Source organism: Budorcas taxicolor, chromosome 2 (genome assembly GCF_023091745.1).
Source record: "Budorcas taxicolor isolate Tak-1 chromosome 2, Takin1.1, whole genome shotgun sequence".
NCBI classification, from domain to species: domain Eukaryota; kingdom Metazoa; phylum Chordata; class Mammalia; order Artiodactyla; family Bovidae; genus Budorcas; species Budorcas taxicolor.
Window position 1 is genome coordinate 109,635,315 of NC_068911.1, and position 24,619 is coordinate 109,659,933.

The following is a 24,619-nucleotide window of genomic DNA, read 5'->3' on the forward strand; positions in this document are numbered from 1 at the left end:
CTTAAGTCTTTGAGTAACTGAAATGTTACTTCAGTAGTTCTTTCCAGGATAAAATTTCTTAGAGGTCCACATTTTTTACATGCCTTTAACCTGTGTCAAGCTAACAAAATCAATTATGATTTTCAGCATAAGATTTATTGGTGACACCAATTAAAAAACAGACTATTTTTTTAAAATTTAATGTTAGCAAGAAACAATCTTTTAAATTAATGTAATATAAAAGTTCTCAGTTCTCAGGATAAGCTAAACTTCACTTTAGACTTTTAGTGACACCAAAGCAATTTTAAGATTGTGAATAAGAAAAACTGAAGCTAAGCATTACAAAGGGAATTCTTAAAAATGATAATTCTTTGAATTGAATCATAATTCAATTCTTTAGAAATTTTAAAGAGAAATGAACTAGTCTCACAAAACTTGAGAAGGAAATAGGTTCTGATTAATCAAAAGACTGAATGGATCCTGGGACATACATTCATCCTCTGAGGTCTACAGTGAGTAAAGTCCAGGAGCAGCTGCACAATAAGGATGTAAGTCTAAGAGTTAAATCAGAAGTATTTTATATTTAATTTAATCTTGGTAGAAGAAAAGTTCAACTGTAATTTTTAAAGTAGAATTTCTTCTTGCCTCCCTTCTTTGGTTTTTAACCATAAAAATTTAGGAAAACGAAAATTATTTTTAAAAGAGGCATCCAGTTCTAGAACAATTTCACATATTTATATATGAAAAAATCAGAAACCAATTGGTAGATCTGTAACACACACACACACACACATATATATAAACATTTTATTTTAATAATACTTTATCACTTCAATTTATACCATTCCATTATGAAAATGTTTAATTGAAGAGAGGATATTTCTTCAAAACTCTAAATAAGCAGAGCTTTATCAATTAAATTTACAGCATTACAGCCTTTAGAAATACATAATTCTTCATTTTACAGTAATACTTCCCCTTTAAAAATTCACCATGGTTTGTCACAGATTTAAAGTACAAGGCACCTAATGCTATGAAAGGATAACACAGTATATGCAGTGTAAATGAAACAGATCTTCTGTCAAACATTGATTCTTTTTAAAGTCCTACCATATTTGTGTGAACATATTTGTTGCATAAATTAAACATTTTTTGTTTTGTTAATTTGTAATATTCTACAAAACTCAAAAATATAATTCGTACCTATTATAGGCAGCTTATTTTAGCATTTTACCTGTAGGAAACACTGATCTATATACTTGATTTCTGAAAACATTTTCCTAATATAGTCCAGCATTTAACAAATAAGTGAAAATAAAGTTTCCAGAACATTAAAATTTTACCCTTTGATTAGTTCAAATTATTTCATCAGTTGAACTCCTTGAGATGTATAAGGCAGGTTGGTCCTTTAGATGGACTGTAGACCGAAACTTCCTATAACTGTAGTGGTATGTACACAGCTACACAGCAAAGTACTTCATTATGAAAATGAAGACAAAAGATATGAGGAAAATATGTTTTAGAGTTCCAAAGAACTGAAACTGTTATTTTTCAGACTAGGCACTGAAACATTTTGTCTACAAAAACTTGCCAGAGATTGTCTCTTCGCTGTATACTACTCCATCATCAAGCTAAAAATAAAAACAAACACATAATCATCATTAGATTACAACTGTCAGCTTTAATTTTCTAATTTATGTTCTGAAAAGCAAATTATGTTAACATTGAAATATATATCAAACACAGTCTATATACTTAATAACTGGATACTAGAACTTGAGGTGAGTACTAAGAACTGATGTAAGTGAGTTCTACATGTTGACTGACATCTAATGCTATTTTAGGATCACAAAATAACAGTTTTATTCATAATACATCCCACCATTATCCCTGTGGAGATAAAGACTCCTGCCTAACCCAGCCTACCTTATTCTACTCTATTGTAGTCTATCTTCTTTAGTCTTCACTATCTTCCCTTTATCCCACTCTCAGTTCCAAAAATTTCTGGCTTAGAGTGGGTATGAATGTGAATATGAAAATTATGCATAGCATACCAGGGAAAATGATGCATAGCATAAAATAAAGCATTAAAAAGATTTAAAGAGGGACTTCCCTGATGGTTCAGTGGTTAAGAATCCACCTTCCAATGTAGGGGATGCAGGTTCAATTCGTGGTCAAGGAACTAAGATCCCACATGCTGTGGGGCAACTAAGCCTGTGCCCTGCAACTAGACAGCCTGCGCACTCTAGAGCCCATGCACCATATCTAGAGAGAAGCACACATGTCTCAGTGATAGATTCCACGTGTAACAGCTAAGACCCAACATTGTGAAATAAATAAATAAATAAAATATTTTCTAAACAAGCTTTAAATAACTATTTGCAGTTTTTAAAAAATTTAAATATGGCAAAATACATATTTAGTTCTATCGTCTCTAAAACCTCAGGAGAAAGACAATAAAGGGATTTATTTTTTTTAAGGTTTAAACTACATGGACAAAGAACAGAGACAAGAATATAGCAGCTAATTCTTAGTTAGAATGAAGAAATACAATCAGTATCTCTGTAGGGAGAGGTAAAGAAACAACCAAAAATAGGCAGACTAAAAATGTACAACTAAAAAACTAAAAAAATGTACAACTAAAAATGTACTAAAATTGGTACAAAGTTTACAGAAAAAGGCAATTAGATACTCAGATGCCCTCCCCTCACTTTTCACAGCTAGTCAAGTGCCTCTTCTCTATCCCAGGAGAAGATCTGAGGTTAATTCTCTAAAAACAGTAGGAAGAAAGGGTCTTGGACTGGTTAAATGCCAGGCACAATCCTACATAGTTCACGAAAAAGAACATTTATACGATCATAACTTGGTAAACACTGACAACACATCTATCCAAACCACACGGTAACTATCCTGGATGATGAGGAGGAAGGAAGGATACAGGGTTGGAAGGCAGGCAAGTGGAGTTGGGAGCAGAGGAGGGGGAAGCTGAAAGTAACCTATCTTATACTGCCATGGTGGGAAAATCAACTGAAGATGCCTGAAACTGAAAAATCAAGAAATAGAAGTATAAGCATGTACTTAGATGGAGAGGAAAATACAGAAAGAATCAATGAGCAGTTTAAAGGGACTCCTCAGGGTGGGAAAAAAAATTGAGAGCAGTATAAGTAGGGCAGGAGACAGCTACACTGAACAAGAAGTCTTGTAGAACTCTAACTCTTCACACTATTGCATGCATAGCCATCCTAACAGTAAAAACTAGAAGAAAAAGGGACCAATCAGGGGTTCCCTGGTGGTCCAGTGGTTAGGAATCCGCCTGCCAATGCAAGGGACATAGGTTTGATCCCTGGTCTCGAAAGATCCCACACGCCATAGAACAACTAAGCCCATCTGTCACAACTACTAAACCCACAGGCCCGAGAGTTCTGTGCTCCATAACAAGAGAAGCCACCACAACAAGAAGCCCATGCATCGCAACTAGAGAGTAGCCCTGACTTGAGGCTACTAGAGAAAGCCCACACATAACAATGAAGACCCAGCAGCCAAAACACAACAAAACTCTTTCTGTCATGTAAGAAATATAAAAGATACTATTTCTTAAAATTAAAAAAAAATGTTCTCGAAATACTGTTAAGTGAAAAGCATAGTCAGAGAATCAGGATATGTTGGATGTATCATGCCAGTTATAGAAAACACACACATGCATAGAGAAAGGACTGGATATACTTGGGAATCACTTATTTGGGTCAGGTACCATATTTCATGTGTTTTAAACTTACCAAGTATTTAATACTTCTAACAACTTTGTGAGAGAGGTTCTTCTGCAACACCACTTCACAGAGAAGAAAACTAAGGCACAATGAGGTCACGAACCTTGCATAAGGTCACACAGCTAGTACACACAGAAGCTGGAATTGGATCCCAGGCAGTTTGACTCTAGAGTCGGACTTTCTCAGCCTCTAAGCTGTATCAACTCTCAAAAAAATTAATTATAGGAAATTGATTCTGTATTTGAGCAATACAAGAATAAGAACCTGGGCTTCCCTAGTGGTTCAGTGGTAAAGAATCTGCCTGTTAATGCAGGGGACACAAGTTCGGTTCCTTATCTGGGAAGATCCCACATGCTGTGAGCAACTAAGCCTGTGTGCCACAACTATTGAGACTGTGCTCTAGAGCTCAGGTGGTGAAACTAATGAGCCCAGATGCTGCAACTACTGAAGCCTATGTGCTCTAGAGCCTGTGTCGTGCACCAAGAGAAACCACTGTGATGAGAATCCTGTGTAATGCAACCAAGTAGCCCCCACTCACAACTAAAGAAAAGCCCGCACAGCAACGAAGACCCAGCACAACCAAAAATAAAAATAAATAAAATTTTTAAAAGAATAAGGACCTTATTCAATACTAATGTCCACTAACATACAAACCTGGACTATAGCTAACTAGCTCCATCCTCCTGAGAAACACCATGCATAGGAATGAGACTCTCACACTGTTCACTGTCTTCTGGAGCCCTTAAAAAAAAGACAATAGTTAGGAAAGCTTTAGACCTGAAAGGAACTTTTACAAATGATCTATTCCACTGGCCAATACCTGAGGTCAGACCTAAGACTAGAGCAAGACTGCTCAACAAACTGTCCCAAGTTCTTTATAGAATGTAAGAAGTTCTTTACATTCAGTAATGTAATGTTTTAGAGAATATAAAATGCTTTCTCTCTTAAAAAAAAGATGAAAAAGAAAATGAGGCAATGTTACCATATTTTATTATGAATTTTGTTCACATCAATAAATTTTTTCTACATTTAAATTTGTTATAGCAAAACTGTAAGCACTTTGATTTCACCTGTGAATTAAAACATTTTTTAAAAAACAGCAGTTTTGAAGAAACTATCCTATCACCCATAGATCTGAACAAATTCTTTAATCTGGCATTGTACATATAATATTATAATCTTTTAAAAATTCTTCACAGAATCTCTAAAAGCTAGGTCAGCATGGTATGATTTCCATGCTTAGCAAAAATTTGAAAAATTTATACTGGAACTGAACCTACTTCTGAATTCGATGTTTTCTGCATATAAAGGCAAAAATTCTTCTGATTCCCACCATCACAGGATCCCAATTATTGTAATGGCACAGGAGAGTTGCAATAAAAAATGAAAAAAATACAGGGATAGCGCCTGCAAAAAATAACCAAGAAAACTGCACCTAAAAATAAGAGATAGGAAAAAAGAAAAAAAAAAACACCCACAATTATCATTAAGACAATTTTCCCTTAAACACAACTTTTATATTTGTGATAACTTGGACAAATGAAACACCAAGAAAATAATACTAAGCACTGACAATATATTGAGCATGTTATTATTAAATATAAGGATTTACTTATACTAATCACTTGCTTCAATTACCAACAAAAATACTTCTTACTTAGAAAATATCCTAAAGGAAAGGCAGGAAACCGTGCTTTTCAGTTATTAGGCAGAATACATCAGAAACAGAATTGCGAATTTTTAAGCACCTTATACATCACACTGCCCATTTGTTCTTTACTGATTACTGACTATTCTCAAGTTGATTCTTCCCCTCTAGTTTCTGAAGTCGTTTTTTAAAAAATTCCCATTTATAAAAAACTAAGTTATGCTATAGCTGTGATGTTGTGTTATGTTATGGGTCTTTTCTTATGACAGTACTGAAAACAGATGAAACTCTTAAGTGAAACTTTGGCAAACAATTTACTGATGAAATATAACTTGAAAAGAAAAAGATTCCAAAGGAAATCATGACTAAGTAAAATAAAGACTATAAAGAGAAATATTTTTACTAGGAAATGTGAGCCAAAGGAGACAGGCAAAGCCTCAGTGGTGAGGAGCTCTGACTGCTAATCCTGACCCTCCAAACCATCATTTTACCTGGGTCATCAAGAAAATTAGAAATAATGAGATCCCATAAAGTTACCAAAAAAAAAAAAAAAAAAAATTATTTCCTTTACCACCTATATTCAACTTAGGATCAAAAACAATTGCCAAAAAATCCACACTGATTAACTATTGAGACTCAGCTGCAACACACTGGTAGTTTGCTTTCAAAATATTGATGAAAACAGTAACTCCTATCTTTAAAATAGGGAAGAAAAACTGCTTACCCTTTCTAAGTATTAAAGAAATGAGGTTTAGAATCAAAGGCAAGACTCCCTCTTGTGGGAAACATATACTATTCCATTTCATATTAGCTTCAGTCAGAGTAAAGGAGTTTTGTGAAAATAATTATTTATTTATGAAGGACTCATAATGCATAGGGGCTTCCCTGGTGGCTGAGAGGTTAAAGCGTTTGCCTGCAATGTGGGAGACTAGGGTTCGATCCCTGGATTGAGAAGATCCCCTGGAGAAGGAAATGGCAACCCACTCCAGTATTCTTGCCTGGAGAATCCCATGGATGGAGGAGCCTGGTAGGCCACAGTCCATGGGGTCGCAAAGAGTTGGACACGACTGAGCGACTTCACTTTCACTTTCACTTTCATAATGCACAACACAAGGAAAACCATTGATAAATTTCAGCATGCACATTCTTCTCATACGGTACATATACACAGGCTGAGTCAGCCTAAGAACACCCAGCAGTCAGTACTAAAAAGTCTTCACACTGTTATCAAACTATTGGTATAACATTCTTGAATATTTGCAAGATATTTAATAATCTAGAAAAAACCTGATGAATTTAAATGACCCAAGAACAGAAAAAAAAACAGCATAAAAAAACTTATTACTAATAAGAGTTATGGAGAAGGCAATGGCACCCCACTCCTGTACTCTTGCCTGGAAAATCCCAGACGGAGGAGCCTGGTGGGCTACATACAGTCCATGGGGTCGCTAAGAGTCGGAGACGACTGAGCGACTTTACTTTGACTTTTCACTTTCATGCATTGGAGAAGGAAATGGCAACCCACTCCAGTATTCTTGCCTGGAGAATCCCAGGGACAGTGGACCTGGTGGGCTGCCATCTATGGGGTCGCACAGAGTCGAACACGACTGAAGCGACGTAGTAGTAGTAGTAGTAGTAGTAGTAGTAATGAGAGTTAAAAACACAAATATAGTTGACAGAATATCATGACTATTCAACTAAAAAAATGCTACTGAAAAAAACAAACTTCATAAAGGTAGGTAAAACTCTAGATGACTTTTACAGGCAAAGTTCACTTTTAATAATGCAATTCTTTTTATGTTGCCAAATAATAAAACACTTCTAATTTGATTTCCAGCATGCTATGAGGACAAATTAAAAAAAAAAAAATGAAGACATTTATTAACAATGAAAACTGCCCAAGTAAACAAAAAAAGTCTAATTTCTGAATACATCTGAATATAAGTCTGGATGCAATCAGGAATGCTTCCTATTATACCAAATATCAATTAAGTTAAAAAAAAGATGTATCTTAAGCACAATAAATAAAGTTAATGAATGCAAAAATTGCAGAAACTATTGATATATATAAATATGCTTGACTATTAGAATAAAAAATACTAAGAAAGTAAGCTACTCCCACCTTGTTCCTATTGCAGCTCTGGGACACACCCTGCTTTTTCCAGAATGTATCTTCTGCCTTCAATTCCCACCAAAGGCCCAGCCTACTCATTTAACTAAATGCCTGATGTGCAATCAAGAAATGACTGTCGGTGTGTTTTTCTAATCAAATATATATACATATATTTTCCCTTCTGTTTTGCCTCCATCTTAAAATATTTGAACAAATTACAGTATCATTTACTAAAGTTAAATTCGCTATTACAAGTCTTCTTAAAAATTCAAAAATAAAATTAACCTTCAATTTTTATTTTTCAAATCTGCAAAAAAGGTGATTTTTCAAAATATCAGTATGGTAAAGTTCATTTACACAGCAGCTACCAAAATCCTTTGATAAGTATCATTTCCCTAGTTTGACTAATTTTGGTTGATATTCAAGATTATGACCTGAAGATGTGGAAAGGCCTGGATATTATATGATGTATGATTTTAGTATTATATATATTTTACAATATTCACATTCTTTTAAAATCATGATATACGTAGAATAATTAACTCTCAATTACAGAGATTTCCATTCTTAACCACAGCAAATAAATAATATACTGAATCAGAAAACAAAATTAAATAACAAAGAATTGTTTTTTAAATAAAAAACTAAATGTGACTAAATTACAAAGATGACCATTTCTTTGGTACTTTTTATATCTCTATGTAGTAAAACAGCTTGAAAGAGAAGGAACCAAGTATTATTCATGGTCATCTTTATAATTCAGTCACATACCTTAACTTTCACTATTAGCTCTGATTTAATAATATACTTAAAATATCTAGTAAATAGTTTGCCTTACCTTTTGCATACACATGTCAGCTATTATGGAAAGAGGTATTGTAAGGCTTAGTGCAAGTGTGCCTATCAATGATGAGGTAAGAAAGCAGCCCCTAAAAAAACAAAAGAAAGAAAGAAAATATACGTTACCATACCAAAACAACAAAAGAACCAACAAAAAACAATGACCAAAAATTATCTATCCTAGGGGGACTTCCCTGATGGTCCAGTGGTTAAGACTTCACCTTCCAATGCAAGCGGTGCAGGTTTGATTTCTGGTTGGGGAGCTAAAATCCTACATGCCCTGTGACCAAAAATCCAAAACATAAAACAAGCAATATTGTAACGAATTCAATAAAGATTTAAAAAATGGTTCACATCCAAAATATCTTAAAAAATAAAAATTATCCTACCATATAGGCAAGAGAGATCAGGATAAAAGCTTAGGATGGACTAACATAATAAAAAGTAAAGTTACTAAGATAATTCTCAAAATTCATCTTCAAATATTAAAAATCTAATATATAAATATACAAATTTCAAAAGATTTTATACTATTTTCTAAATCTGCTTACAGATGATATTCAACTTTGGATGTATAACATATTTTGTTAACTTTTTTTATAAAACTGTCAGAAGAATTCTTAGTTTTGTGATAATGACACTTAGATAACAAAGGAAATAGCTATAGTAAAAGTTCAGAACAATAACTTATAACACAGTAAGAAAGTGATAACCAACAGGTGAGTCTGTCATTAAAGCAAAAATATCTTGCCCTCATTAAAAATTAAGTGGCCTTTAGATGTTTATTGCTCTTTTGGTTTGGCTTAGTATCTAAAAAAAAGAACTGAGTATTTTTTCAGGATACTTCCTTACTGTTTTTCATTTTTCTAGTAATTGATATAACCAAAACATAAGCTCTTCATTTTATTTTCACTTTGAATTATCAATGTTAGTATCAAATTCTGACATACCAACTGCATATAATTTTATATAACTGAATAAAAAAATACAGAAAAGCATTGTATTGAATAGATAGAGTGTATAAAAATTAATTATAAAGCTATAATATATATAGTTAGGACTACAGAACTATGGAAATTATAGGTAAGTAAATTCTAGCTGTTAGGGTTAACAATATTGTCCTGAAATAAAAGAGGCTAACTCTTGATAAAGTGTGTCACTTTAAGTGTTCAACAGAAGTTGCACAATTAGTTCTTATCGATGTGATAAAGAGATTTCAAGGGATAGCCCACAATTCATAAGCTTCTCTGTGAAAAGAGTATTTGGGGATCAAATATTGGGTTTAAAAAATTATTATTGGTCTTTTCTTTTCTGGCCGCACAACTTAGAGCATCTTAGTTCCCTGACCAGAACCAAGGCCTGGGACTGGCAGTGAAAGCACTGAGTTCTAGCCACTGTATCACCAGAGAATTCCCTGAGCCTTTTTTTTTTTTTTTTTAATTATTTATTTGGTTGTGTCAGGTCTTAGCTGTGGGCATGTGGGATCTTTCTTTGTGGCTCGAAGGCTCTTCGTTGCGGCACGTGGGCTGCTCTTTAGATGTGGCATGTCGGGTTAGTTGCCCCACAACATTTGGGATCTTAGTTCCCTGACCAGGGATCCTACCTGGTCACTGCCTGCATTGGAAGGTAGATTCTTAACCGTTGGACCATCAGGGAAATCCTGGGTTTTTAAAATACATTTGTTCTTAGATTCATAATGCAAAGTAACATCAGACCGAGTATGAGATGAAGTATTAAAAAACCTATTTGACTTATAGCAGGTTTCCCAATTTAGCTGATGCCTGAATTCATTTGATCTATTATCCATTCAGTACACTTCAGGAAATGCTGAAACGGAGGACTAGGTGGATAACCTCATATCTACACTAGCAGTACAGTATATGGAGTTAATGGTGCATTTGAAAAAAAATTTTTAAATAAACAATGAGTGACAAGTACACATCTCTAATTTCCAATAAAATTTACAACTGCACTTTTAAATCTTTAGTATGCTACTCAGTACATGATTATATATGCTAAAGTTAGTTGTCTATTTATAGTTAACGTGATAATCTTGCTTTCCTAAAAAGAAAGAAATCATCATAAATGTAGATTATGACTTCTGATTTAATTATTTTTTAAGATATAAAATGATATAAAACATATAGATATGCTTCTTATAATTGTTTTGAGTTACAATAACACCTAGAATTTAAGGGACATGAAATTTGTTCCATTACAGATTAACTTATTGCTATTGACTTGTTACTAAAAGTACGCTTAAGTGCTTGAGTATAGAAGTATATCTGAAAAATATAACTTTTTTGAAGTCCTGAAAAATCCAGCCCAGGTAGCTTTGATCATAATATATGACTTTGAGTGTCTAGTTTTTTCAACAACAAAGATTCAAATACACAGTTGGGAATAAAACTGTGTTCCTTCTGTGGAGAATATTTTGTAACCCTCTATCAGAATCAAGTCCATGTGTTTGATTCAGTTTTTTCAATATTTATCCTATAGAATAATTATGTATACATGCAAAAACATATATAAGGATGCTTAATACCATATTACTTTCAAAGCAAGAGACTATAAACAAAAACATCTCTCAAGAAGGAACTGGTAAAACACATTATGTTCTATGCACTGTTACATAATGGATTGGACCATAGCAGATTAGAATACTACACAAGCTTTAAAAAAATGAATCTAGTGGCTGATATGTAAGGATTTACAAGACAACAATTTATGGGAACAAAGAAAAGTATAGAATGATATCCATAGTTTGCATGCTAAAAATAAAACAAATTGGAGGGGGGAGGACCAAGAGATTGATACACACTTCTGTATGTACAGATAATATTGCATTGTAGAAGGCTAAGAAATTAACAGTGGTTGCCTTTGAGAAAAAGAAATGAAAACTGGGGGTAGAAGAGAAAGATTATCTTTTCATTATAATCCATTTTGTACATTTTTAAAAATTTATTACTCTTAAATTTTAAAAAAGTTAAATATAAAAAAGAATACTTCAAAACATGTTATTTTGTTATTTAAGAGTAAAATTTTCCAAGGGTGCAAACTTAGAATGCTCATATGAGAGAGCTTACATATGTCACAAGTCGTATTTATTCATCCTCAAAGCCTACATTAAAATCTGCTGGCATAATGAAACTCTATTCTATATATTTATTAAAAATAAAACTCTCAATAAGGAATGAGTATTTTAACTTTTGAAAGTAGCACTGTCCATGTTTACTATAAGTCTTAATGTAATATGAACCATACTAAACCTTTCTCTAGTCTAATATCCAAAATTTTTTAAATTATTTCTTTCAAATATGTAAGAATTCTGCTTTGAAATTTTCTAATTTAAACTAAACTTAGAATAGTACAGAATATAAACTTCTATTAAAATACAGTGAATGAATAATCACTTAAAGCATAGGGTTCACTGAGTTGAACCCTCTCAAACAGCCATCAAAAATGGTTGAAGATCAACAATTCTTTATGGTTCAACCGAGTACACTCAAAACATCACCAGTAAGTAGTTTCATCAGCCTAGAACCAAGAGTAGAAGGAGGCAAGAGAAATGATATAACAAAAGAAGTGATAGGCTAAAAGATCAAGACATATGATACATATTAATACATTAAAAAAGTAAGTCCTTTTGGTTAAAAAAAAAATGAGCACCTAAAATAATTTATACAAAATGAGGAAATAGATTTTGATACCAAAGGGTTCTAGATCAACAAAGGAATTTAAGATAATTACATACATTGTGTGTGTGTGTATTACTCAGTCTAACGACCTCATGCTCAGTCTTGGCAACCCCACAGACTGTATCCTGCCAGGCTCCTTTGTCTCTGGAATTCTCCAGGCAAGACTAATGGACTGGGTATCCACTCCCTTCTCCCGGGGATCTTCCTGACCCTGGAATTGAACTCGGGTCTCCTGCACTACAGACAGATTCTTTATTGTCTGAGCTACCAGGAAAACCCAACTACATGAATTACTACAATATAAACTAAACCTTTAAGTACTACATAAAAGGGAGTGAGAGTGGAGGACATCAAGGAAAGAGATACTTCCTTAATTGGAGAGGGGAGACAAGTGCAGGCAGAGCATTAAGCAAGACTTCATGGAAAATGCTATTTTTGTTGCAGTCTTTTGCAAGGGAAAACTAATCAGTAGTTTAAATGGCATGCAATAAAATTCATTCAGGAGCTTAAGTACAATTTGTGTTTCTAAGTTTCTATTAGATGGAAATAGAACTAAGTGTTAAGCTCTATATTTGAAGGTATTCTTAAACACTATACATGATATTGTCTTCAAACTACTTTAAGATTATTATCACATATCAACATAGTTGACATTACATCAAAGTATGTTAAAACCTCAAATTAATCAAACCCTAAAGCTTAGGGTTTATATATCTGCCTCACTCATCTGAAAAGTCCTGGGAATAAACAAAACAAAAATCTGAACAATCAAACAGACATTTCAAACACTCCTGAATAAGCAAAGTTCCCAGATTCTCACTTAGAACTCACATATGCATACCTGGGATACACATCTCCTAAGGGTGAGTGTCCATTAGAAAATGATACCTTTAATCTGCATAACACTCTACTTTATAAAACAGTTGTATAAATATAGGTCATTCATATTCATCTAATCATTCAACAAAGATTTATGAGCTTCTATATGCAAGCCACTACTCTATGCAATGGGAACACAGAAATTAAAAAAAAAATAAACAGTTCCTGCTCTAATGGAGTTACTGTATTAAGTTGTAAGTGTATAAGGTGAAAAAAGTACATAGGAAGGGCCACCAGAAGACAGAAAAAATAGAAATGCTTAAACTAGCCAAAAGTCAATAAATTCATAACTAATAAATCACAGGGTAATAAACAGTACATACCACAACCACAGGAACTCTGAGAGCACTGTTCCAATAAGGCCATTAATGACAATGCACATTAACACTACTTTATTGGGGAACTCAAAGTCCTCAAATCCAGTATAATGAAGTAAAAAGAAACCTGGCCATAAGAGCAGCAGATTAAAGAGACCTACAAAACCTAAACACATACAAAAGAGACAAAAAGTTAGTAACTGTGATTTATTTCAATCTTTCAAAACTGCAACTCTACAATCAGAAAACATTAGGTTTCTCATAATAAGCTTCTTTAGGTTTCCTTAACTGAAAGTTCTATTACTTTTGTTTTTAAGTAAGTCCTGTGGAGAGATGAACACAAGCAAAAACTTTATCAAGTGACTGGGGATCACGGAGTCTTCAAGGTTCAACTATCTCTACTGCATAGAGCAACTACTGAAGTAAAAACATTTACAACGATTCAAAAAGACTGGCTGTCAACCATAGATTATGATAATATAGTGTCCTGGAACTTAAAAGGAATAACTTGTGCATATCTGTGTGTGCATGTGTTCAGCGTAAATTATTACGAGGAACTACATACACTGTTTACTCTCTGATTCAATCTGTATTTATGTTTAAAGCACCCATGCTATGCTAGGGATAATGGAGGAAGCTTCCAAAAAAAGATAAAATTCTTGTTTCCTGCCTTCCTAGAGCTCATAAGCTAGTCTGTGAGATTACATACATACACAAATAGCTATGTAAGTATGAACTAAGCATGGACTATGTGTAAAGGAAGGGTATAACATTTAGTGGTTAAGTGCATGCTCTGTGTGACTGCCCTGGGATCCAATCCCACTCTACCATTCACCACTACTGTAATCTTTAGGCAACATGCTAACCTCTTGCAAACCTCGGTTTTCCAATCTATAAGTATAAAATAATATTTAATTAGGTTACTAGGAAGATTAGAGAAAAATACAACACACTACATGGCATGAGTAAACAGTTAACAAATGCTATTATTTTAAATATAGAAAGATGAGTTTATATATGACTACACACATGAAAATGTAAAGACACAAATGTTATAATTTTATAGTAGTTTTTATTGGACATTTTATACAGTTTAACATCATAATTTCACTGTGAGATCCAAAGGTAATTATAGAGCTTTCCTAAAAGAAAATTAAATTACAGTAGATATATATTTTATATTTGCTGCTAAATAATAAACTTGTACTTAGGATGCCTAGTTAAATTGTAATAGGGAGGGAATGCCCACTCTCTATATGCCACTAAAACTTACAGTACCTGCCTTCCCTGAAGAACTGTCTTGGAGAGCGAGCGACCAAGTCTGTCTTTCCCAAAAAGATCCCACCCTCTCCCCACTCCACACCCTCTGCAGCCAAATCCTAACGGCTCTAGGCTAGGACAGTTCTGAGGACTGCCTCTGCTCCCCCTATGCTCCCTGCCCAGGGACCTATAACAAGCTGGCCAAGCCTCAGCTGCACCAGAGATCACATGGTTCTTGCCCCTTCTCTATTCTGCTTATCTCACTCCCTTGTCAGTCTTTCCTGCAGAGCACCCCTTTCATGAATCTCCCACATCAAATTACTGTCTCATATCCTGCTTCTAGGAAAACCAACTTAAGATATCTAGTGATAAAAATAAAAATAAACAACACACACACACAAGGCTTGTATAACATTAAAAAATCGTTGTAGTTAAACACCAAACTTTGGGGTAAAGCATCTGCCTGCAATGCGGGAGACTTGAGTTTGATCCCTGGGTTGGGAAGGTCCCCTGGAGAAGGAAATGGCAACCCACTCCAGTATTCTTGCCTGGAGAATCCCATGGATGGAGGAGCCTTGTAGGCTACAGTCCACGGGGTCGCAAAGAGTTGGACACGACTGAGCGACTTCATTTTCACTTTGGCGTTATCAAGAAGCAGATCTCTTTTTGTTCCCTGAACTTGAAGCCTGTGAATTTCCGCATGAAGTGACAACCTTTGGATCTAGAGATGAAAGGTCCAAATCACTTCACGGGTTCTGCAGATTCTCATACGCCTCATATGCTTCTCCTCTTTCCTCAACTGAATGCTCCAGCACACTGGATCTACTCACTATTTCCTGCTATGCTCTGCTCACACCGTGATGCCCAAAGAACTTTCCACATCCCAATTCTAACTACTTCTTCTCTAATTCTGTCTATTCTAAAGCCCAGTTCAAATTCATTTTGCTTTACATATCATGGCATATGTCTACACATACTCTCCAGTAAGAGTAAACAAGCAATTTTTCTTCAAAGCTGCCAATCTTAAAGAAAAAAAAATTGCAAAATATTAACATTTCAATCCATTCCAGATGGACTTTTCTATGACTTCAAAATAAGATGTCATTAAAATTATCTTCATATTTAAGGTATACTTAGGAATTCTCTACTTGAAAGCAACTTGAGTGATCACCCAGTCTGGTGGGTTTTCAAATATTTTATTTTTGTTAATCATTAGGTACAGATATTCAAAGCACTTTTAGTAGAAAAATCATTTCTACAAATTAATTTATAATGCTAAAAAAAAAACACAACAAAGCAGAGTCACTTCAGTAGAAGCAGCAGAGCAGTCTGGAAACCAAACTCACACATGCAACTCCACTTCCTTCCAATTTTCCCAGGATCCTTCATAAATCAGCTACTAACCTAGTCTAACCTCCTCATTTTCAGATGAGTATGAGATAAAAGAAGTTACAACAGCTAGAGTTCAAGTCTCCTGGTTTCCTATAAGCTGTACTTGGAATTCTCAACCCTAGGCTCCATTATCTATTAATATTCAGATATTGTTTGGGACATGTCAATGTACTCTTCTTTTGTAATTCTAGATATCAGACTTCTTTACTGAGCTCATTTCAGGCCAATAAGAATTTATAAATTTTATTAGGCATTTACCAAAATTAACAATTGATGCCTGAAATTGTAATTGAGTAATTAAAAAATCTATGTCATAAAAGAGTCTGAGTCTTAAAGTGCAAATGATGTACAATTTTTAGTAAAAATTAGCTCATAGACAGAAATAGTATTAGACATCATTTTGGGGCCGTTTCCCCAATCCTATGCTTCTAACAATTCAAAATTGGCAAAATGTACAATACAACAGGTAAACCCTCACATGCTTATAACAGCACAACCTGTGATATCAATGAGGAAAATATCTGATTTACAGGTTAAAGATATTAATTTGAGAAAGGTACATTAGAATTTCTTTTACCTCACATTGGGAGAGTGAACATTTCCTCAGGTCCACAATTATGCAGAACAAGATAAGAGAAAAACACTGAGAGTGGACTTCATAACCTTTAAAGTCTAATGGTTTTAAAGAATTACATGGGGGAGTGGGAAGGGAACCTTCCCTACTCCCTCCAAAAAACAAAAACAAAACTCTTAAGTTAATTATTCAGAGTACATAGTCTCAACAAGTTAAACATATTCTTACCAAAGAACATTGGAATATCCAGCTTATCTTCTCTGTCTACTTTTCTCTTAATCATAACAATATAAACAGCATAGAGCATGGCTCCAACAAGAGACCAAATGGAACCTGTAAAAGTCAATATAATAAAGTATTTGTTCACGAACTCATTCAACACATACTTAATTAAAATCTGACACAGTCAGGTCCTATTTCAAGAAATGAGTACTATTCAAATATGAAAAGATAAAGTATAACCTACCTTATCCATGTCCTCCAGGAACACAGGAAGGACTTTAAAAGTATAAACCAACAAATACAAAATCATTCACCTTGATGATTTAACCAATCAGTTATACATGTAACACCAACACTTTGGTATTTAATTTTTAAGTGCATACTTCCTATCTTCCTGTACATAAACAATTTTGAAACCTGACATAGCCAACTTAACAATGTTTTCTTCCCACTCTAGGCAATTTATATTGTTCTCCCCACTGCCATGTATCATTTTAATACACATTCTACCACCTTCTTCAATACTCTTTTAAAGTCCCACACTGTCACCAAGCATCCTCTTTCTACTCCACTAAACTTCCATCCTACTTGTCTTCTATTTTAGATAATTTAATACTTACTACAGTTGAATCTAGTATGATTTTATTCTCTAGGGGTTTCATTTTGTCAATCATATATATTGATTAAAAGAAAAAACTTCTTGACAACTACAAACACATAATTTATATTTTTTAATGTTCTAAAATATCTAACATAATGTAGCACTAGCAGTTCCTTCCTATGTAATGAATATTGATTCTCTTTAATATATTAACTCACTCTCAGAAACATTTAAGTAAGCCTTTAAAAACAGCTATAATAAGGTGTTATTTGCCAAGTGACCACATTCAATGCTTTAAATCAATTATCCAAAAGTTCAACATTTCATTTATTTATTATTGCTATTAAAGAATAGCCTGTCAACAAAATCTCATACACAAAACACATGTATTGTTTTAAACATACAGAGCTGCTCTAGATGAGAAAGAGCTAAGACAGTTCAAGAGACACAGCTCCCTGGGCACTATCCAGGAATAGTTTAGAAAACATTATTCTATTCAATGGACTTTAAATATCTAAAGAAAGTATACAGGAAACCAAGGAAGCTGGATTCTTCTTTTAAATCTAAACAATGGATCAAAAACTAAGTGCTTACCATAGTAGTGTTTCAGGTAAGAATCAGAAGAGAATGACAAAATTAGTGGCTGCAAGCATGATGGGCAGGATATATGTATTGTCTCCATATCTCTAACAAGATGCTTATTACTTACAAAGGGAAAAACTAGGAGCTACATCGGAGCAACCTGACAGACATCACTTTAAAATTAATGTCATTAGTAACAGAACAAATAAATATCATGAGCCTTCTTGATATGATGGATTTGTCAGGACACAGTATCACTTCCCTGGTATTCTTGCCAAAACTGAACAATATACATTTAACCATAAAGAAATACCAGAAAAATAAATTGAAGGACATTCTACCAAAAAAGTGGACAGTATTCTCCAAAAATATTAAAGTTATAAAGACAAAAAATGGCAGTGGGATAGTCACAGATTAAAGGAAACCAAGGAGACATGATATCTAAACGCAACGAATGACCTTGGACCAGAAGAAGAACATTAGTGGGAAAAAATGGTGAAATTTGAAAAGAACCTACAGACTAAATAAAAATGACTGTAATCGCTGTTAATTCCTGATTTTTAAACCTGTACTATAGCTGCTGCTGCTAAGTCACTTCAGTCGTGTCCGACTCTGTGTGACCCCATAGACGGCAGCCCACTAGGCTCCCCCGTCCCTGGGATTCTCCGAGCAAGAACACTGGATGGGTTGCCATTTCCTTCTCCAATGCATGAAAGTGAAAAGTGAAAGTGAAGTCACTCAATCGTGTCCGACTCTTGGCGACCCCATGGACTGCAGCCTACCAGGCTCCTCCATCCATGGGATTTTCCAGGCAAGAGTACTGGAGTGGGGTGCCATTGCCTTCTCTGTGTATTATAACTGTATGTTATAAACAGTTAAGAGAATCTGGGTGAAGGTTATATGAGAGTTCTGTGTTCTATTTTTTAATTTTCTTACATTATTTCCAAAGGAAAAACTTTTAAAATAAAAGCCTTATTAGTGCCCACCCTCTGTGTGTATGTATGTGTGTGCACACGTGTGCATATGCATGCACGTGTGTGTATGTGCACATGCACAATGATATGCACAGGTCTTTCCTGTATACTCTAACAGGAAGAATTCAGAGTCAGATACTTACCTATTGTGTTTCTTCCAGGAGATTTTTCAGATCCTGACAGATTTACCAGCACAACACCTCCAATGCTATGAGAAATAACCGTCATTACTGATGAGTAACATAATAAATTCCTTTAAAAGACTAATCATAAAGATCAAAGTTATTTACAAATAATAAAGACTAATCTTAACTTTAGGTCAAACCATCAAAGAATTGATGATTTAATTAATACTGAATAATATCCATATACTATAAGTGCTGTTCTTGTATTAATTCATTTAATCCACATAAAATGACTGACATTACCTTATAAGAAAGGTATTATTATCATTACCATTCCCATTTTACACTTGAGAAAACTAACGTACAAAAAAATGAAGTAACTTGACCAAAATCACATAGCTGGAATTGAAACGCAGGCAGTCTACTTCCGGAGTCTAGTGTTCTTAACTTGCTATGCTTATCTTCTGCCTTTCAATTAGGAAAAAGTCAATTTGTCATCCCTCCTTCAATCTTTTTTTTTGAAATGTACATGTATTAAACTCATATAAACCTAGTAATAGTAATAACTCTTGCTATTGTTATGGCTGTTTAGTCACTAAGTTGTCTGACTGTACAGCCCCATGGATTGCAGCCTACCAGGCTCCTCTGTCCATGGTATTTCCCAGGCAAGAATACTGGAATGGGTTGCCATTTTTTACTCTAGGGGATCTTCCTGACCCAGGGATCAAACCTGCATCTCCTGCATTGGCAGGCGGGTTCTTTATCACTAAGCCACCAGGTAAAATCAAAATTAACAGTAAAATTATTCTTAAATATTTAAATAAACAATTCCATCATTTTAATGGATAAAATAAGACCAAATAAAGGAGGCAGAGAAATCAGATGTTATTTCTTCATTCAACTGTTGCTTATTGAGCAATAGTTTGGGTTAAGCAAGGAACAAGAGAGATGTGATTCCCGTCCTCATGGAGCCTTATATTGTCTTTCTATTTCTGTGCATCTTTCTACTTTTATTAAAACAATGCAAAGAAAAGTTAGAAATAGGCATGAATTGTGAACAAAGCTGGATAAACCTCATTACTTCCCTAATATAAATATACTGTATTTTCCTAGTGTAAAAATTTGTCTGGCTAAATCATGGGCCAGTCATGTAAAAGAATAAATTTCTAGCATCCATGAAGTCTAAATGGTAAATCAGTTGGCTCAACCAGACTGCCCATGAAAACTACCACTGTCAATTTACCCTTGTATCTAAAAGAGAGAAATACCACTTATGTGACTGCCAAGAACCAGTCTCTATTATAATCACTTTTTATATACATCCTTCCAAACTTCAAAACGAAACTGTAAATTAGATGATACTATCATCATTTTGTCATCAGGGAAATCCTCTCAGAGAGTTAAGGGGAAGTGGCCAGGGGCAAACAGAGCTCTGATTCAAAGCCAGCTCTGATAGCTCAAAAACACTAATCTTTCTGGTAAATTATTCTGGTACTTTCTCTGATTTCTGATTTTCTCTTACAAAAACAAGAGTTCCATCAAATCAATGTATCTATTTGAGTACTGACTGTAAGCAAAGCCCTATGCTAGGCCTTTGATAACACAAAGAAGCAGAAAACAAGGATTTAGCCTTCAATGGTTTAAAATCTCCTAGGGAAGACAAGACAAATAAACACAAAGCTAAATAAAAATAAAAGATTTAAATTAGTTACTAATGGTACTTATGTATTGTATTGCAAATAGTAATACAAAATTGCCAGATGGCTTATACAGAAAATAACTAAAAGATTAAGGCTGAGACAATCAGAGGACTCTGCATGTTAGATTTCTATAAATGGGAGAAGTAAAAACTAAAAACTAAACAAAAAGAGAAGTTTGCTTCAAGAAAAGGAAACAGAAACTTGGGAGGTTATGAGGGTAATAACATGCAGTTAAGCATGAATGTCAGTACAATACTTAGTTAAGTTCAGTCTCATGAATGGGAACCAAAGATCCTCCCTTCAGTTATGCTCCCTAGGAAGGTTTTGAAAACTAAAACTAGCCAAGGATGTGATGCAGAGCTGATGTTCATTTAAAACCTTCTTTTATCTTCATTTTCTCTGCCTATATATTATAATATAAACTTCCCTCCTCTATCACTACCAGAAATGCTTTAAACACTGCATTTTTAAGAACAAACTAGCTATTATACTATATTCTTACCTTAAGATTACAGCTAAAAGTTTAGAAAGAGTGAATCTATCTCCACTGTTACTTGGAAACATTGCAGCAAGGATTAAGGTAAAAAGTCCTGTGGAAAGAAAAAGATTTTTAAAAAGATACATTTGCTTAAATAAATACTGTCAAAATTATTTATTGCCAACTTGATTGTTTAAATAAGTAAATTACTTATTACCTAACTTTTAAATCTTGCCATTTTTAAATGACTAAGAATACGACTATGACCTAGGCTGAAATGTTCAAAGACCATACATGGAAACAGCCTCCATATTAAACTGTTTATCTCACCAATACAGATCAAGTACAGTCCTATTTATTTTAAAACTACTAAGAGAGTTAAACTCAGCGTTCACAGTAACATTCTGACCTCATCATAATCAAGTATGTGTGCTGAAGTTATTTTTACAGCTCAAAAATACTTTTTTTATCTTCTAGACCTGGAAGTTGATTTAATTTTAAAAATAAAACACCTTTCATAGGGCAAATTATAGATCTGAAATAAGCAACCACATTTAGCCAAAGGGTTGAAAAAAATATCCTTAGAAAGAATATGTGAAAGGAAAGTCAGCTACAATACAAAGGGTCAGCCTATAAAACTTTATATACAATGTATTTTTATTGCATAGAAAATACTGTAAAGTATTAGAAGGAATATAAACAGTACAAGGCTATGGTATAAACTTAAAGATTAAGTAGTAGTTATAATACATTAATATATGTTAAAAAGAATGAAATAATTTATAACAAGATAAAAATATTTATATGTACACATATATATCAGAAATAGGCCTCAAGTTATAATACAGATAAGACAAATTTCTTACCAGAGGTTGAGGACAAAATATTAACTATAGCAACTTGTGTGTCTGAAAGTGCTTCTTGATATGATAAATTTGCCAAAAACCACTGAAGAAACAGAAAATAATGAAACCTAATAAATGACTTATTTGTATTTGTCATTATAATTTATAGTCCCCTCCTTCTTTTCTCCCGCTAAATACTATTATAAGAAGTTTTAAATTTTGTTTTGCATTGAAAAATCACAGGCCTAAAAAGAAGACACACATTTTTATCAGACCAAAAATCTTTGCTATCCAATTTTCCTTTAGAAATGAACAAATTGGTTAAAAATTAGCACTCTTCAGGCTTCTTTTAAAATTAGGATAAATTTAATATCAAATCAACATTGAAATCTGATTTTTCTAAGCACTGATAGTATTAAATTTATCTAAGTCAAGTTTAAGAGAAATCAATTGAACAGGTGATGCTTAAGGAGGTAGAACTGGCCAGACTGATACAGACAAAAGGCTGTATTCACTTTGGAAATTTTAGAATGTCCAAGAATACTGTGAATTTACTGGCTAACTGTGATTGTTCTCTGATTCTCCGTTTTGAGACATAATACCAAAAGTTCTCATAGTTGGAGGTTTTCAAGTTATGGGAATTTTTTTCCCCCTTCTTTCTTCCCTTTTGCTCATCTAGGCTAGGGTATCCTTATATTCCCAACCCTGGGCCCACTTTGATTTAGAGAATAAGAAATAAGGCCTCTTTTGATGAAGCCTGATGTTTGTGTGTATGTGCATACAAAGTTATTTTCACTGCCATCAGATATTCTAATGCAATTTACAACTTATCCATTTTCTGTTGGTGGACATTTTTTGACTATTCCAAAAAATGCTACAAAGAACATTCTAGCATATGCCTCCTGGGACACATGTGCATGAGTGTCCCTAATGTAGCATACATTAAGAAGCAGATTGGTGGTCTAAGTAAATTAACTGCTTGTCTACCTGTTTTCTGTTGCTTAAACAGATGGACTGGATAATCATGTTCTGCTGGAGAATGATTTGTCTCTGTTAAGGGAGGGACATCTCCTGATCTCTTTCAGAACTTTTAGTTAAGTGAGTGGTATTATTATCAGCATTTATATTTCAAAGAAGCAGTATAGACACATGATCTTAGCACACTGCTAGGAGGCAGCAGATGGTTGAGAGCCTAGAAGTCTCCATTCAGTCTACACTGTACTGTAAGCTAAAGCCAGACTGAAAGCACAGCAGAGACTCTGATTCCATCTGTAGTCTTCTAACATCCTAATTTCATTTGACTATCTAAATAAAAAATGAGGTTAGCAACTGGTAAGATGGGTAATATCAAATATATATGGCAATAGGAGCCACAGTTGCTTGCAGTTGATGCACTAAACAAGAAGCACAAGATTCTGCCCTTTAATTATCTTTTGGAGATTTTCTGCAAGAATAGGTAATGCTTATCAGATGATAATTAGCTTTCTTGACCTACTTTCCTTACCATTTTAATACTTAAATACTGTGCTCACTTTCCAAACAATCTCACTGCTCTCTGCTAATGCAAGATAAAGAAATAAAATAAGAACATTTAGATGGTAGGAATGCAAAGATTCTAACTACTCATCATTAGCTATGAACTCTTTCCAGAAAAATCTTCCCACTCTCTAGTTCTCCCCAAACTCCATTCTCTGGCTCTCAAACTCAAGACAGCCTCATCACAAAGGAAGACCATCTCAATTACCCTCCAGTAAAAATTATTTTTACAATGTTTCTCTTCATTATTTCAGAGTTGAGGACAACCACTTACTAATAATTGAGCTATCACAAATAATTTATATAATACTTCATTATTTCATGAGTGGTAATTAATTTTAAAATTAGCGTAAAAGCTTGTGAGACCTAAATTGGCTTTTACAGAAAAAAAACTATAACACCATAAGCCCTAATGAGACAAAATAATTAAAGGAGGGCTGGCAAATACAGTAATTAACTCCTTTTGAACTGCAATGTCCAATACAGTAGCCACTAGCCACATGTCACTATTAAGCAAATGAAATATGGCTAGCTTGAATTGAAATGTTTAGAAATTGAAATAAAAACAGAAATTGAAATGAAATAGAAAGAAATATTTTAAAATTGAAATGTTTAGAAGATTTTAGTACAAAAAAAAGAATGCAAACCATCTCATCCATCTTTATATCAACAGTATGTTCAAGTGTTTTATATACATACAGCGGATTAAATAAAAATATAGTATTAAAATTAACTTTACTTATGTGGTATGGATGGACCTAGAGTCTGTCACACAGAGTGAAGTAACTCACAAAGAGAAAAATAAGTATCATATATTAACAAATATATATGGAATCTAGAAAAATGGTACCAATGAGGCTATCTGCGGGGTAGAAACTGAGATGCAGACTTAGAGAGAGGACCTGTGGACACAGCTGGGGAGGGGAGAGTGGGACGAACTGGGAGGTGAGGATTGACATACATACACTACCATGTGCAAAACATTGCTAGTGGAAAGTTGCTATACAGCACGGGGATCTCAGCTCAGTGCTCTGTGATGACCTAAAGGAGTGGGATGGAGTGGGTGGGAGGGAGGCTCAAGAGAGAAGG

At 34.0% G+C, this 24,619-nt stretch overlaps 1 protein-coding gene across 3 annotated transcripts in view; it reads right to left on the minus strand.

Moving 5' to 3' along the window:
* Window positions 1-943: 943 nt before the first annotated feature.
* Window positions 944-24,619, minus strand: part of SLC35F5 (solute carrier family 35 member F5) — a 37,764-nt gene continuing 14,088 nt past the window's right edge. For 2 of the 3 annotated variants that reach the window (XM_052660044.1, XM_052660054.1), the window contains 9 exons: window positions 22,016-22,097; window positions 21,174-21,261; window positions 18,990-19,054; window positions 16,696-16,800; window positions 13,248-13,407; window positions 8,346-8,436; window positions 5,027-5,181; window positions 4,401-4,487; window positions 944-1,610 (listed from right to left, as the gene is read on the minus strand). In XM_052660044.1, coding sequence (XP_052516004.1) covers window positions 4,412-4,487; window positions 5,027-5,181; window positions 8,346-8,436; window positions 13,248-13,407; window positions 16,696-16,800; window positions 18,990-19,054; window positions 21,174-21,261; window positions 22,016-22,097 — 822 coding nt within the window. In that variant the 3' untranslated portion in view covers window positions 944-1,610; window positions 4,401-4,411. Of the gene's footprint in view, window positions 1,611-4,400; window positions 4,488-5,026; window positions 5,182-8,345; window positions 8,437-13,247; window positions 13,408-16,695; window positions 16,801-18,989; window positions 19,055-21,173; window positions 21,262-22,015; window positions 22,098-24,619 lie in introns of those variants that run through there. The other variant, XR_008201262.1, reaches the window with a different exon arrangement.